Source organism: Carassius auratus, chromosome 4, assembly GCF_003368295.1.
Source record: "Carassius auratus strain Wakin chromosome 4, ASM336829v1, whole genome shotgun sequence".
Classification (NCBI taxonomy): Eukaryota; Metazoa; Chordata; class Actinopteri; order Cypriniformes; family Cyprinidae; genus Carassius; species Carassius auratus.
In genome coordinates, this window is record NC_039246.1 from 6,996,093 (window position 1) to 7,012,662 (window position 16,570).

General features: G+C 42.2%; 1 protein-coding gene across 1 annotated transcript; it reads left to right on the forward strand.

Moving 5' to 3' along the window:
* The first annotated feature begins 3,524 nt into the window (after positions 1 to 3,524).
* Positions 3,525 to 16,527, forward strand: LOC113057583 (uncharacterized). Its single transcript, XM_026224997.1, has 9 exons — positions 3,525 to 3,627; positions 3,910 to 4,087; positions 4,312 to 4,486; positions 8,800 to 9,476; positions 11,900 to 11,945; positions 12,043 to 12,134; positions 15,200 to 15,310; positions 15,433 to 15,709; positions 16,136 to 16,527. The coding sequence occupies exons 4-9, from the start codon at positions 9,109 to 9,111 to the stop codon at positions 16,340 to 16,342; spliced, it is 1,101 nt and encodes a 366-aa protein (XP_026080782.1). The 5' UTR covers positions 3,525 to 3,627; positions 3,910 to 4,087; positions 4,312 to 4,486; positions 8,800 to 9,108; the 3' UTR covers positions 16,343 to 16,527.
* The last annotated feature ends 43 nt before the right edge of the window (positions 16,528 to 16,570 follow it).

Here is a 16,570-nt window from a genome sequence, read left to right on the forward strand (position 1 = left end):
TCCAGCTCCAGCCGTGGCCTCCTCTGCTGCTCCAGCCGTGGCCTCCTCTGCTGCTCCAGCTCCAGCCGTGGCCTCCTCTGCTGCTCCAGCTCCAGCCGTGGCCTCCTTCTCAGCTCCAGTTGTGGCCTCCTCTCCTACTCCAGCTCCAACCGTGCCCTCTTCTGCTGCTCCAGCCATGGCCTCCTTCTCAGCTCCAGCCGTGGCCTCCTCTGCTGCTCCAGCTCCAGCCGTGGCCTCCTCTGCTGCTCCAGCCGTGGCCTCCTTCTCAGCTCCAGCCGTGGCCTCCTCTCCTACTCCAGCTCCAGCCGTGGCCTCCTCTGCTGCTCCAGCTCCAGCCGTGGCCTCCTTCTCAGCTCCAGCCGTGGCCTCCTTCTCAGCTCCAGCCGTGGCCTCCTCTGCTGCTCCAGCTCCAGCCGTGGCCTCCTCTGCTGCTCCAGCTCCAGCCGTGGCCTCCTTCTCAGCTCCAGTTGTGGCCTCCTCTCCTACTCCAGCTCCAGCCGTGCCCTCTTCTGCTGCTCCAGCCATGGCCTCCTTCTCAGCTCCAGCCGTGGCCTCCTCTGCTGCTCCAGCTCCAGCCGTGGCCTCCTTCTCAGCTCCAGTTGTGGCCTCCTCTCCTACTCCAGCTCCAGCCGTGCCCTCTTCTGCTGCTCCAGCCATGGCCTCCTTCTCAGCTCCAGCCGTGGCCTCCTCTGCTGCTCCAGCCGTGGCCTCCTTCTCAGCTCCAACCGTGGCCTCCTCTGCTGCTCCAGCTCCAGCCGTGGCCTCCTTCTCAGCTCCAGCCGTGGCCTCCTCTGCTGCTCCAGCTCCAGCCGTGGCCTCCTCTGCTGCTCCAGCTCCAGCCGTGGCCTCCTTCTCAGCTCCAGTTGTGGCCTCCTCTCCTAGTCCAGCTCCAGCCGTGACCTCTTCTGCTGCTCCAGCCATGGCCTCCTTCTCAGCTCCAGCCGTGGCCTCCTCTGCTGCTCCAGCCGTGGCCTCCTTCTCAGCTCCAGCCGTGGCCTCCTCTGCTGCTCCAGCTCCAGCTGTGGCCTCCTTCTCAGCTCCAGCCGTGGCCTCCTCTCCTACTCCAGCTCCAGCCGTGGCCTCTTCTGCTGCTCCAGCCATGGCCTCCTTCTCAGCTCCAGCCGTGGCCTCCTCTGCTGCTCCAGCCGTGGCCTCCTTCTCAGCTCCAGCCGTGGCCTCCTCTGCTGCTCCAGCTCCAGCTGTGGCCTCCTTCTCAGCTCCAGCCGTGGCCTCCTCTCCTACTCCAGCTCCAACCGTGCCCTCTTCTGCTGCTCCAGCCATGGCCTCCTTCTCAGCTCCAGCCATGGCCTCCTCTGCTGCTCCAGCTCCAGCTGTGGCCTCCTTCTCAGCTCCAGCCGTGGCCTCCTCTGCTGCTCCAGCTCCAGCTCCAGCCGTGGCCTCTTCTGCTGCTCCAGCTCCAGCCGTGGCCTCCTCTGCTGCTCCAGCTCCAGCTCCAGCCGTGGCCTCCTTCTCAGCTCCAGTCGTGGCCTCCTCTGCTGCTCCAGCTCCAGCCGTGGCCTCCTCTGCTGCTCCAGCCGTGGCCTCCTCTGCTGCTCCAGCTCCAGCCGTGGCCTCCTCTGCTGCTCCAGCTCCAGCCGTGGCCTCCTTCTCAGCTCCAGTTGTGGCCTCCTCTCCTACTCCAGCTCCAACCGTGCCCTCTTCTGCTGCTCCAGCCATGGCCTCCTTCTCAGCTCCAGCCGTGGCCTCCTCTGCTGCTCCAGCTCCAGCCGTGGCCTCCTCTGCTGCTCCAGCCGTGGCCTCCTTCTCAGCTCCAGCCGTGGCCTCCTCTCCTACTCCAGCTCCAGCCGTGGCCTCCTCTGCTGCTCCAGCTCCAGCCGTGGCCTCCTTCTCAGCTCCAGCCGTGGCCTCCTTCTCAGCTCCAGCCGTGGCCTCCTCTGCTGCTCCAGCTCCAGCCGTGGCCTCCTCTGCTGCTCCAGCTCCAGCCGTGGCCTCCTTCTCAGCTCCAGTTGTGGCCTCCTCTCCTACTCCAGCTCCAGCCGTGCCCTCTTCTGCTGCTCCAGCCATGGCCTCCTTCTCAGCTCCAGCCGTGGCCTCCTCTGCTGCTCCAGCTCCAGCCGTGGCCTCCTTCTCAGCTCCAGTTGTGGCCTCCTCTCCTACTCCAGCTCCAGCCGTGCCCTCTTCTGCTGCTCCAGCCATGGCCTCCTTCTCAGCTCCAGCCGTGGCCTCCTCTGCTGCTCCAGCCGTGGCCTCCTTCTCAGCTCCAACCGTGGCCTCCTCTGCTGCTCCAGCTCCAGCCGTGGCCTCCTTCTCAGCTCCAGCCGTGGCCTCCTCTGCTGCTCCAGCTCCAGCCGTGGCCTCCTCTGCTGCTCCAGCTCCAGCCGTGGCCTCCTTCTCAGCTCCAGTTGTGGCCTCCTCTCCTAGTCCAGCTCCAGCCGTGACCTCTTCTGCTGCTCCAGCCATGGCCTCCTTCTCAGCTCCAGCCGTGGCCTCCTCTGCTGCTCCAGCCGTGGCCTCCTTCTCAGCTCCAGCCGTGGCCTCCTCTGCTGCTCCAGCTCCAGCTGTGGCCTCCTTCTCAGCTCCAGCCGTGGCCTCCTCTCCTACTCCAGCTCCAGCCGTGGCCTCTTCTGCTGCTCCAGCCATGGCCTCCTTCTCAGCTCCAGCCGTGGCCTCCTCTGCTGCTCCAGCCGTGGCCTCCTTCTCAGCTCCAGCCGTGGCCTCCTCTGCTGCTCCAGCTCCAGCTGTGGCCTCCTTCTCAGCTCCAGCCGTGGCCTCCTCTCCTACTCCAGCTCCAGCCGTGGCCTCCTCTGCTGCTCCAGCTCCAGCTGTGGCCTCCTTCTCAGCTCCAGCCGTGGCCTCCTTCTCAGCTCCAGCCGTGGCCTCCTCTGCTGCTCCAGCTCCAGCTGTGGCCTCCTTCTCAGCTCCAGCCGTGGCCTCCTCTGCTGCTCCAGTTCCAGCCGTGGCCTCCTTCTCAGCTCCAGCCTTGGCCTCCTCTGCTGCTCCAGCTCCAGCCGTGGCCTCCTTCTCAGCTCCAGCTGTGGCCTCCTCTGATGCTCCAGCTCCAGCTGTGGCCTTCTTCTCAGCTCCAGCCATGGCCTCCTCTGATGCTCCAGCTCCAGCTGTGGCCTTCTTCTCAGCTCCAGCCATGGCCTCCTCTGCTGCTCCAGCTCCAGCTCCAGCCGTGGCCTCCTCTGCTGCTTCAGCTCCAGCCGTCTCCTCCTCTCCAGAAGTTTCAGTGGCATTTTCTTTACTCATTCGATACACAGATATTTATATTTCAGATGAAGATGAGTATGAGTAAGTAATTTGATATTGTGTTTAGACATGTATTTATACTGTAGTTGGATTTCTTTTTTCAGTGTTGACCTCAAATCATTGTTAAATACAATGTAAAAAAAGTGGATTTTACAGCTGCACCCATTTCCAACCAAATCAATGTAACACGATGCAACATCCTAGACAGTGGCATCAGAGCCTTCCGACGCCAACGTTTTAACCCTGAGGCAAAACTAAGTGTTGTGTTCAGAGATGCTGATGGGATTGGTGAGGGAGCCGCCGATGAGGGTGGACCAACGAGATAATTTTTAACTTTGCTGATGAGGGAAATCCACTCATGTGAAATATTTGATGGAGAGGACTGGAAAAAAACACTTGCCTGCAATTCTAAAGGTAACCTCCTGCTTAATGTTTTGTCTGTGTGTGTGTTTACATGAAGCATTTTGGAAAAATTGTTTGCCTCCTTTATAATTTTCTATAATTCTGCACACTTTCACACTGAATGTCATTAGGTCTTTATAAAAATGATCTTTAATTATTAAAGTTAAAACATAGTCCCCTATGAAAAAAGTGATTAATTTGTCAAGAATTCAATACCTGTTTACACTCCATTAGCACCACACATTTTCTAAGCATTGTTCATAGACATAATAATGCTTTTCCCATGTGTTACAGCACTGTACAATGGAATGTCCAAAATAGTTGATAGCTGATAGCTGTGTGCCTGATACATGGTGGTGTGGAGCCACCTTTTTTTTCAGAAAGACTGTTCTGTCAGGTGTGCAACCTTCAGCCCCCAGTACCAGACCTTCAAGAGATTGTTGACTATGACTTCAGAGCAAAGATGACCAAGGTTAGTTTATAGTTCACATTTTCATTTATGCCAGCTGTTGCTTTGTTAGTAACTGTAATTTGGCAATAGTTGTAATATCTTAGAATGTTTAAATTGTTAACCTTAACCATAAAGAGCTCTTACTTAAGGGTTTGTGTGTGCATTCAATATTTATATATTTTATATAAGTATTTTGTTTCTTGTATTTAATGGCTAATTTTGTGTTAAATTCTTTGTCAATTTAGATCCAGTTGGTACAGAATGTAAATGAGGCACAGTGTGCTATAATGGAGGCATCTGACTTATTAAGTTTGCTGGGGTCTCTATGGCACATCCGGACGCTAGAGGACAGAGACAACTTAGTGGAATCAACTACCAAGTTTTTTTTACTGAGAACAAGTTGAGGGATTCCTTGGAACAGTGAGTATAAGAATGTGCAAATATTTTCACCTGACAAATTACCAGTAATATTTTGTCATTGTTTCACATTGGGTACATGTTTTGTTTATCTAGATTTAAAGAGGGCCTGGAGTGTGGTCCGTGTACTTGTTGGCCAACGGATTTTCGTTTTAAAAGGAAAAAAATAAAAACGAAAAACGGCTCATTTCCCAATTTCCATTAGTAAATAGGAAAACAAAAAACGGAAAACAATCCATTTTTCTTTTTTTCTTTTGATATTAAAAGACGGAAAACGGAAAACAATCTCGTTATCCGATTGTATTTATAGATGGAAATCGGAAATCAAAATACGTATGTATGAACTATGTCTGCATTCTGCATTGGTACTTTTTCGTGAACCGGAAGTTACTCCCGCCCAGAGCTCCCGCCACGCCAAGAAGACCCGCCCTTCACCCAAGGTAATGTAAATCACGTAATTGATGTCCGAGCTACTGCGACAATGGAAACAAGTTATGTTCTCTTTTGAGAAGGCAAACGTGTCACAGTAAGAGATGATGACATGTCTGTTGACAAAATATGCAGGATATTTCAGGTACTGAAATAATACACAACAATAACAACATAAGTAACGTTTGTTATAATTTACAGTTTTGCACGCAAGGACATAACGCAGTATGTTCCTGCACAATAAATGAAATATACATTTTGTGAAATTGATGTATATCAATTTTAAAACAATTGTAAAAAAAAAGGAAGAACCTTAAAAGTCTTAGTCTCTTGAATTATACAGTGTATTTATTAACCTCCTTAAGGTGAATTAGCTCATTATCAGCTAAGTTAAAGTTGGAATCAGTGTATGGAGTCACTAAATTACAGCCGAGAGTTTAAAAGTTGTTGAGAGGCAAGACAAGACACAAGAATGATTCAAGAATGTTTATATATATGTCATTTTTGCGACAACATCACAAGCACCAAAGTGAACCCCTTTTCCATCAGTTGCTGCATGGACAGAATGGCTGTAGGCTTCAACTCTAGACAGAGAGAGATTATATATATGTGTATGTATATATATATATATATATATATATATATATATATATGAAGTGAAAGTCCTTGCAGCATGTGGTGCATCTCTTCAATTCGGGCAGGGATCTCCCTTTTTGATTGTTATATGTATCTAGAAAAAGAGAGAGCCTACTTGTTAGAATATTTTGAGATCATGAAAATATCCCTAGTGCCTTTTTTAATCATCTGTCCTACAATGAGCCTAATCAAATCCATAAAATCACTTCCTATTGGCCATGCAGAACATGACAGAAACTGACACATGATAGCAATGGACTGTATGTGGAGTAGACCTGCAGATTAGGCCAAATTGTAACAAACTATTAAAATGCCGAATGCCTCATTCATCATTGCAAAACAATGCCAAAACAACAGGCTAACACATACTGCAACTAGGCAGTCAGTGCAGTTTAATTATGAAATATATTTTATACATAAATATGGTAAAACAATGACTATTAAGCCAGTATTCACACTAATACATTAACCGGCAGGTAAATCTTACAAACCTTACATCAACCATGCTCTTGTCATCTGATAAGTTTAATTAATGTGCAGGCCGTTCCACCCCTATTAGGTTTTCTGACATTTTAATTAAGCATTTTGTTTATATTCGTTAATAAACTAACAATGAATCTGATGGATTAGCATTTGTCTTTTTACTGTTTGCCATTTATTTTAAATGTTCATTAAACTTATGGTATTTTCCTTCTATGCACTTCAACAGGTTGATGGCAGCAGTCTGTACATTACAGATGATGCAAACACCACAACATTTCCAGAGCCATCTGGACGTTTTTGCATCCTCAATCTTGTGCATCGCAGCCATTATGAGGTCCACGGGGATCCAGATCATAGTCAGCTTCCTGCAAGCAGAGCCGTACCCACTACTGCTGTTCCTTTTGCCTTCATGCGCCGCCCCGCACCTGCCGCTTCTGCTTCCACTGAAACACCACGACCTTCCCCTGGAACTACACGAGATATATATATATTGAATATGTTAAACAAATGTTTCTTATTTATCTCTCTCCGTCTAGAGTTGAAGCCTACAGCCATTCTGTCCATGCAGCAACTGATGGAAAAGGGGTTCACTTTGGTGCTTGTGATGTTGTCGCAAAAATGACATATATATAAACATTCTTGAATCATTCTTGTGTCTTGTCTTGCCTCTCAACAACTTTTAAACTCTCGGCTGTAATTTAGTGACTCCATACACTGATTCCAACTTTAACTTAGCTGATAATGAGCTAATTCACCTTAAGGAGGTTAATAAATACACTATAATTCAAGAGACTAAGACTTTTAAGGTTCTTCCTTTTTTTACAATTGTTTTAAAATTGATATACATCAATTTCACAAAATGTATATTTCATTTATATTTTGTGTAAATTCATGTTTAAATTTAAAATTGTGACTCAAAGCTCACTTAGTAATTAACCTCTACTGCATTTTGAATCAAAAATCATATTTAAAAACAAATACTACTGAGATTAATATATTGATGCTATATACAAAGTAACGTGACTGCAAACTAAACCAACAGGGTAATAGATCCGCGGTCCTGAAACTGCAGCCTCCGGTTGTGCAGGAACATACTGCGTTATGTCCTTGCGTGCAAAACTGTAAATTATAACAAACGTTACTTATGTTGTTATTGTTGTGTATTATTTCAGTACCTGAAATATCCTGTATATTTTGTCAACAGACATGTCATCATCTCTTACTGTGACACGTTTGCCTTCTCAAAAGAGAACATAACTTGTTTCCATTGTCGCAGTAGCTCGGATATCAATTACGTGATTTACATTACCTTGGGTGAAGGGCGGGTCTTCTTGGCGTGGCGGGAGCTCTGGGCGGGAGTAACTTCCGGTTCACGAAAAAGTACCAATGCAGAATGCAGACATAGTTCATACATACATATTTTGATTTCCGATTTCCATCTATAAATACAATCGGATAACGAGATTGTTTTTCGTTTTCCGTCTTTTAATATCAAAAGAAAAAAAGAAAAATGGATTGTTTTCCGTTTTTTGTTTTCCTATTTACTAATGGAAATTGGGAAACGAGCCGTTTTTCGTTTTTGTTTTTTTCCTTTTAAAACGAAAATCCGTTGGCCAACAAGTACACGGACCGAGTGTCTTGGGCTTTTGCCTTTGATGCAAAAGCATCATGAGCTCTTTAAAGAAGTATTTATGTATGATGAGAAGCCACTTTTATGGAGCTTTTATTATGACAAAATGATTTGAATTTGAATTGTGTAAATTTGAATTATTTGCAAGTGTAATCCAACAAAATTGAATTTTAGATGGTAGTTTAAATAGTTCTGAATTTGATTTTTTTAAACGAATATTGAACATTTGAAATTTAACAAACTGAAATGTTTTTATGGCTGAATTTTATAGACATGTATTTTCAAACAGCTAGTTTTTTTGTTCTGAATTCTTATACTGCAAATATTCATTTAAAAAAAAATCTGATTCAAGTTTTCTAAAATTCAATGTCAAAAATTCAAACTCAAAAATTCAGATCTTAAAGAAAGTAGGTCACAGGTCATCCATAGGGAAGAGTAGATGATCTCAGAAAAGTCGAACAGAGCATTTTGACCAATTGGGGACCGCGGAAGTTTTCCAGTGCGAACCCGCGAAGGTGGTGGTGGTTCAAGTCGAGCCCTACTTGACTGTCTGATGTTGGGGATTTAACGGGTCGCGTCGCACCGTTCGCGGACGGTCTAGCTGTGTCGTACATCGAGAGGGTGTGCTGTATCGTGAATACGACGCGAACCGGAGTGCTTGCAACCTCTTCAGACGTGACTAATTCACGAGACAGCACTAACCTTGAGTACCTTATTGCTTTTCTAAAGCGATAACCACTCAATAGTCATATTAAAATAAATTGTATTAATGCAACTTTCATGAAGATTACCAAAAGCCAACATTCCGCTGGAAAAAAATAAAAGTCCCTGTGAGCAGCAGCAGAAGTTAAAATATTTCGCCTGTAATGTTAGATGGCGGCAAAGACCGTCTTTATTACAGTGTCAGTCATCAGTCAGTAGAGAAGACTTTAATATGGAAAGGACAATTGCATTATGTAGACTTATTGTAAGACATTTAATGGCTAATTCACTCGCCGATCTGCAACAAATAGTTGTCACAGGCCGTCGTGTTCAAACAATGCGCATCTGTTGTCTGTATGTAAACATTTTCAAAATGTAATTCACTTCTACCCCCAAGTGCTGGCACTGTTACTAACTTAAGCCTTTATTGTTACAGGAACATATACTTCTCGATCATATATGGCAAAGACTTCGCTCACGTTTGGAGCATGCACTTGCCAGGATGCCTGTGGATTTGGACTTTTTAGAATTTATCTGTGTTCAGGAGTTGGTGTTCCTCAGTGCCGTATCCCCCCAGGTCATCATTCCTGTTGATATATGGGAAGCTTTGACTGGTCTACATCATGTAATTACTTCAGAAAGACAAAGAAATGAGACGCATGTTGTGACAGCGCACTTTGAACAAGGTAGTTGTGGACGACCAAAAGCAGTCATTGGTTGTGAATATCTCACCAGTTAGCTTGAGATGAACTTACCAGTGAGGTGCATTGCCTCTCTTCTGGGGGTATCTGAACGGACTGTACATAGACGACTGGCAGAGTTCAACCTATCAGTTAGATCACTTTATAGTTCACTAACAGACAGTGAACTAGACACATTAGTGTCTTCTATTAAGTCTAGAATGCCAAACTCTGGGTATAGGATGGTGAAGGGAGCTTTGAAAGCTGAAGGGCACAAGGTGCAATATGAGCGGGTGAGGGCATCACTTCATCGAGTGGACACACTGGGAGTTTTATCCAGGATGACAGAGCTGGGTTGTGTTGTACGGAGGAGATATTCAGTCCCAGGTCCCAAATCACTGATGCACATTGACACTAACCACAAATTAATAAGGTAAATATTCTGTGTAAGTTTTTATTCTTTTTAACTCTATTGTCTTAAGATGGAAACTTCTGTTTAAAGTCCCCCTGTACTCAATCATTTATTGAAACTCATCCCTTAAAACTAATTTTTGATCACCAAAATTACATCAAAATTATGTATTTCACTTTTTTTTTTTTTTTTTGAAGAAAACATTTCAGGATTTTTCTAAATATAATGGACTTCAGTGGCACCCAATGGCTTGAAGTAGGGTTGTGCGATTAATCAAAATCGTAATAAAATCACGGTTTGAGCGTGCACGATTTTTAAATCGCTTTATTGCACAATTTTCTGTGGCCTGACCTCTGCAGTATGCTATCAGAACCAATGGAACTGGGCATATGCCTAACTCCAGTTTCACACACACAACCCATGTAAATGGATCAGAACGTTCACACTGCACGCGGTAAAAGATGAGAACAGAAAAGGTTAGAAATAGAAAGGTGCAAAAAAAAATTATATCTTGTGGATGAGTACAGAGAGAGTTGTGAGTGCACAGGACACCGGTTGAGCGAGAGGAGACACGTGTATCTAAACCTTATACAGTCTATAATCTGTCTGGTTTTGTTTACAGAGAAAAGGAAAGCTGTGTGCGAGCAGATAGATTCGCGCTCGCACATTATTTTAATGTGCTTTCGCGTTACAGTAACGCGCTCTCGCAGCTGCTTCTGAACCGCATACACAACTTACTGTATCACACTGCAGACGGAGTGAGTGTGAACCTGTGTAATGTATAACAAATCAATTTCATCACCTGAGCCACCGCTACAATGAGCTCTATGACCAATGTATGGCAAAAAAGAAAAAAAAAATCCCTGGACACAGGTTTTATTTTATAATTATTTTTATTTTTTTGCCGTAAATACATTTTGTTTGACATCTTTACTTAGTGATTATTTTGACTTGTGTCTGTTCTAGAGACATGTTACAACTTTTTGATATATAGCTCTCATTGGTTTTCTTTTGGAAATATGTTTCAAATGTATACTGAATGCATTTATGACTGTAAAGCATATCTGTGTTTGTTAAAATCATGATTAAAATCGAAATCGCAAAATTGATCAAAAAAATCGTGATAGGTTTTTGTCCGTCTCAATGCAGCTTCAAAGTTTCAACACGATCCCAGTCGAGAAATAATGGTCTTATCTAGCGACACGATCTGTCATTTTCTAAAAAATAAATAAAAATAATAATATACTTTTTAACCACAAATGCCTGTCTTGTTCCATCTCAGATGTGCCATGTATTGCATCATTACATTGGACTAGTCATGCAAGACTTGTTTACAAAGCGAACGGGCAAACTAATACATGTACTAATAATGATATGCACACGTAAGGACCATTTTAAAGAATAAACTGGCACAAATACTTATAAATGTGTCATTCAACATGCATATATCATATTTGTAAACACTGGGTTGGTACATCCAACTACGTCTTGCGTGACCTTTCCAATGTGATGATGTAATGCGTGGCGCATCTCAGAGATAGTACGACATGGGCATTTGTGGTTAAAAAGTGTGTGTGTGTATATATGTATATAAATTCCACTGGTTGACGATCACACGTTGACCTGATTGGTGAGAAGGTAGTTTGTGACGTCAGAAACACCAGCGATTTCAAAGCGTGTTTTTGAGACTGTCTTTGGTTCACTGCAGTTTTAAGGAGAAAATACTCAGCAATGGTGTCGACTTATGAATTTACACATGGCTTGTCTTACAGCATATTAAAAACACCACACAAACATTAATAAAAATATAGATTTTCACCACAGGGGGACTTTAATGTAGCTGTTTTCAAATTATGTCCCTTGAAGTCTATTTTCCTGCAGAGTTTGGCTCCAACCCTAATCAAAAACATTTACAAAAGTGTAGTGTCATCAGCCGCTTCTCTGAAGAATCACACTCATTCTGGGGTTTTTCTCTCAGAAGAAAATACTTTATTTCAAGGAGAATAAAGTTGAGAGTTCCTTGCAAGGAGATCTCTCGAATGTTATGTGGTATCTCCTTATATACCCTATACAGGGCGTTTCCAAATAGTCAAACTTTTTAATACCTCCCTAGAGAGAAGAGGCCCCCTACTTGATTGGGTCGAGCCATATGTTTCTCATCTGGTCTGTACAATCGGGCCACGTAGGCATATTCCTCTCTATACTTAACCTATAGGATTATAATGGAATAATAACTAGCAACAAAAATGGCTAGATTCACATTGATTATATTTGATTGATTAAAATCTTAATAATTAAAATATTCCACACAAGCTAATCAATGTCTTCAGGATTACTAGAAAGTTATAGGCAAGTGAGTTTAATCAAGGCTGGAGCTAAACTCTGCAGGAAGTGGAACTCAAGAGCCAGAGTTGAGAATCCTGGTCTAACGCCTGTGGTTTTAGGTATAACATTGTCTTGTTTGGAGGTGTGGACGGCTTTTCGCGAAAGGTGATTGTTTTTCTTCTTTTGTACCGTGTAAAGTGACATTGGAATTATGTACAGGGTACCAGATAAACCGAACTAACAACACTTTCAAATTTTACAGATAATGTACCTTGGCGCAGCCACAAACAATACTGCATTAACTGCACTGACCTTCTTCCAAGAGGCTGTGGAAAGATATGGCTTCCCTCTCAGGTAAGTTGTGGTACAGAGTAATAAAGATTTTTTTTTTATACATATGTTAACTACATTCATCGTGGGGTATTGTGGTTGAAATTTCCCCACTAGTATGCACATAACCTGTATAAATTCCTTTGTTCTGCTGAACACAAAAGAAGATAATTTTAAAAATATTGGTAACCAAACAGTCATCTTGCACCATTCACTTCCATATTATTTTTGTACTACTATGTACAAAATACTACGAAAGTCAATGGTGCCCCAAACGTTATTAGTTACAAACATTCAAAATATAATCTTTTGTGTTCAGCAGAACAAATGATTTTGTACAGGTTTGGAACAACTCAAGGGTGAGTAAATGATGACAGAATTTTCAGCTTTGGGTGAACTATCCCTTTAAATTAAATGGGGGGGGGGGCATTTAATAAATAACACTGTTTGTACTCTAGTGCACGACCAATTGACACTGCAGAGTCAGAAGATGTCTCGCACTTTATGAAAACTATTTCCTGGGGTTAAAGCTGCGGTTGGGAACTTTTGACGGTCTAGCGGTTAATAAACAGAACTGCTTGCGTCTTGCGGAAGAAAATCGTAGCCGGAACTACTTCTCTCTGTTTATGTCTATGAAGAATCACAAAGGTACTGGGTTACTCCGCCGCGGTACCCCCGAAGCAATCTAAAATAATCCGAATATAAACACTTATTATAGGTGCACCCTAGTGATTCAGGACAAGCTAAAAACACGGTTTGGAAAATGGATTTATGGTTTACTCGCTTATTATATATTTTTTTCTACATTTTGAACACAAACAAAGTTACGGACCCAGCTCTGATTGGTTGTTTTTTACCGGGAGCGATGGAGTTTCTGCAAATGACAATAGGACACTGGGAGGAGCCAGAGGAGCTTGATTTTTTTCTCAGATTATCTATCTCATATTCTACTGTCAGGACATAATGACAGGTTTACCAAATATGTAAAAAATATATTTTTACAAAAGTTCCCTACTGCAGCTTTAAGGTCTTTAGTGTCCCATTAAACTGCTGCACAGCAGACAACTCCGAGAGACTTCAGGCAATGCCTTTGAATATGCTTTATTGCACGGCTGAGAGGATCTCATAACAATTAGTTGTGGGAAGTTTAACTGACTCTGACCTTTGAAACAAGTTCATCAAAAAGAACAAATCTTTTTTTTTTTTTTTTTTTTAAGTAATTTCAGCAGAATATATTTAAAATTGCTAATAGCCAAATTCCCCAAACATATCAAATGTTAGTCGCATTTAGAATAATAATATAAAACAAATTACAAAGAAAAGGCCCATTCTGAGAAACCAAACATGTCCCCTCCTCGTCACCATTTAAGTGGTAATGCATTTAAGAAAAAAAAAAACATTTGAATACATATAACATTACAATGCTAATTTAGTTATTTTTTGAGAGTAACATAAAACAAATAGCTGCTGATTATACTGAAGGCGCTTATATATTTATATAGTGATCTGCGTCGTATTCCTATAGAGCAGGGATAGGCAACTTCGGTCCTGGAGGGCCACTGGCTGAAGGTTAACTCTGCAGGATAGTGGCCCTCCAGGACTGGAGTTGCCTATCCCTGCTATAGAGGATCAGCTAAGAGTCACTGATTCGAGCTCGACTAACGTGATCTTCCAGAACTATCGCTATGATTGATTTTTGTTGCAATTGACATTACAGTGAAACCTGAACAAGCATGTGTATATTTGCATCTGTTATCCATCGTGGATGTGTTGTGGTGTCACTCCTTTAACATCATTTGGGGTCCCCCACAACCCTAATAGCACATAAATAAGTTAATATAGTTTATACTACAGGGCTGTTGAATGCTTGAATCTGATTGGTTGACGAACGCTCAATTATTTTCAGGGAAACGCACGGCTAAAGTATTTCCAGGCAGATCTTGACTGCGTTATAGTTCCATATCACTTTGCGTAGTTAACTGTAATAACGGAAAATAGGATACAATTCATAACAAGAAAAACCATGCATGCTCCCATACGATTGATCTGCAATTTTCAATGCCTAGCTTCACAATCAATGCAAACATGCATTTAAAGTAAATAAAGTATATAGTCCTATCTGTAAACAATAGAAAATTAAACTGAATATAGGCTAATTAAATGGATATTCCTGCAGCACAGGTTTTTAATACAGGTAATTAAAAAAAATCAAAAAATATTAACAGGCCTACTTGTTAAAAGGGTTTTGTGTTTCAAGTCTAGTTTCTGTCACCTGTCAATAATAGAAAAAAAAGATAGAAAAAAGAATAAACTTATTAAAATGAATTGAATAAATAATAATACTATAAATAATACTATTTCTGTCTCATTGCAACATCTCTCTTGTACTCTAATAACTGCATTAATTAACTGCATAAAGCCGGGGACACACTTACTTTAAGGCCGGTTATGAATGTAATTTGATACTTATGACTGATCATGCCCAAACGAGTGTTCAGCGCGTTCAGTCTGTGTTTAAAATCTTCTGCAGTTGGTAATGGAAACAGTCAGAGAATGTGTCATCTAGTCGTTAAGTGTGTCCCAGCATTAGTCTGCTATCAGTGGCTCAAACCTCCGTTACTACAGTAACTCTAAAATGACATTTTGGAATTAGCAACGGGGGCATGGGATTAGATGCGAAAGAAATTAGTCCTACATACAAAAACTTTACAAGCGTCTTGAAATGCATTATATGAACAGTGTTTCAAGGTGTGGTAACTATTGTATAAGCTGAATAATTGACATCAGGCAGTTGCATTATTAGCAAAATAATGCACACTCAAAGTGGTAATGCAGTCACGAAGCGGAGTGGCCGTTACACCTCTGGTGTGCATTATTTTTCTAATAATTCAACAGCCTGTCGTCAATTATTCCTTACAGAAGTATGGTGTAGTCATGTTAATGTGAAATGTTGTCCAATGCACACATTTAACAACAACTATTCATTGTTTTTATGCATCATTTTCACCAGGAACATTAAATTAACCTTTGGAAATGAGGACTGGGTTAAGTATTAAAACATTGCCTTGACCAACTTTGTAACATTATAGGGTCAGAGGGGACGATGGAGTTGAGAATGTGGACATTGCACGTTTAATGTTCACAATTCGTGGCACAGGAAGAAGCAGTTTCATTTCAGGAAAAAGTGTCCACAACCAAAGGTATTTAAAGAAAGTACTATGTGGCAGAGATATTTCCACTATGTAACTGTGTGCTTTATACTTCAAGTGTTGGTTTGGACCACCTAATTGCTTATGAGTTTTCTTGTAATGCTTTGTTATAGAATAGAGAGACTGTGGAGAGATGTGTGGACTGCAGTGACCAGAGTGTACTATGATGTGCTATACTATCTTGAGGAGGACAACTACCTTAATATTGCAGACCAAACACATCTCTTCTGTTGCCACTACACATTCCTGCCAAGGCTGCAAGATGATCTAAACTTTTTCAGAGATGGGTGGGATAATCACCCTTTGAGAACAGAACATAACATGTCTCCAAACCAGCTCTGGGAATTGGGTCAAATTCACTATCAAGTTGATGATCCCCCAAACGGAGAGGTATTTATGCAAATGTAAAGACATGTTTACATTATTTTATTTTATTTTTTAGAAAAATTACAGGGGTCATGAGAATTCAAATATTAATTCAGTGGCATTTAAACCCCTACCGGTAATTAGCATTCCAGTAATCATCCAAATGTAATATTTGGAACTATTATAGGAACTGAGAATGTATACCATTTATAGATGCATTTTAAAATATATATGAAGAGTTCAGATACAAGTTTTCTTCTAGAATGATCATTTTGATCCAGCTTGTATATTTATGTTCAGTAATTTCACTTAAATGGCATTGCAAATTACTGAACTTAAATATACAAGCTTTATCAAAATGATCATCTTTTGCATCTGAACTCATATATATATATATATATATATTTTTTTTTATAATTTTATATATAATGATGTCTTTTGTATACCCAGGAAATGAACTTTGCCGAGATCGATTGGGAAAGCAGTGGGCTGCCTCCTGATGAAAGTGTTGGTGTTAACGTTCCTACTGTACAATGTCCACTTACATTTGAGCAACTTACTGCACTGAAGGACACCGTGGATCCTAGGTCACCATCACAATCCTATGGGATAGACATTTACATGGCTGCAGTGCAGTTTTGCCAAGCACTTGAGTAATGACACATTAACTGCTGAAACAATTTGAATTTATTTGGTGGATAATTAAATCATAAGATAACATGTGTATTTTTGAACACATAGAAGTATGGATTGCTAAATTGCTTTCGAGCAGGTATGTTGTAACCTGTTGTTGTTGTTGTTGTTTTTTTGCCCTTTTCCAAAATAAAACTGCAATAATACAAGAACGTATTAGTTTAACTGCTGAAACAATTTGAATTTGGTGGA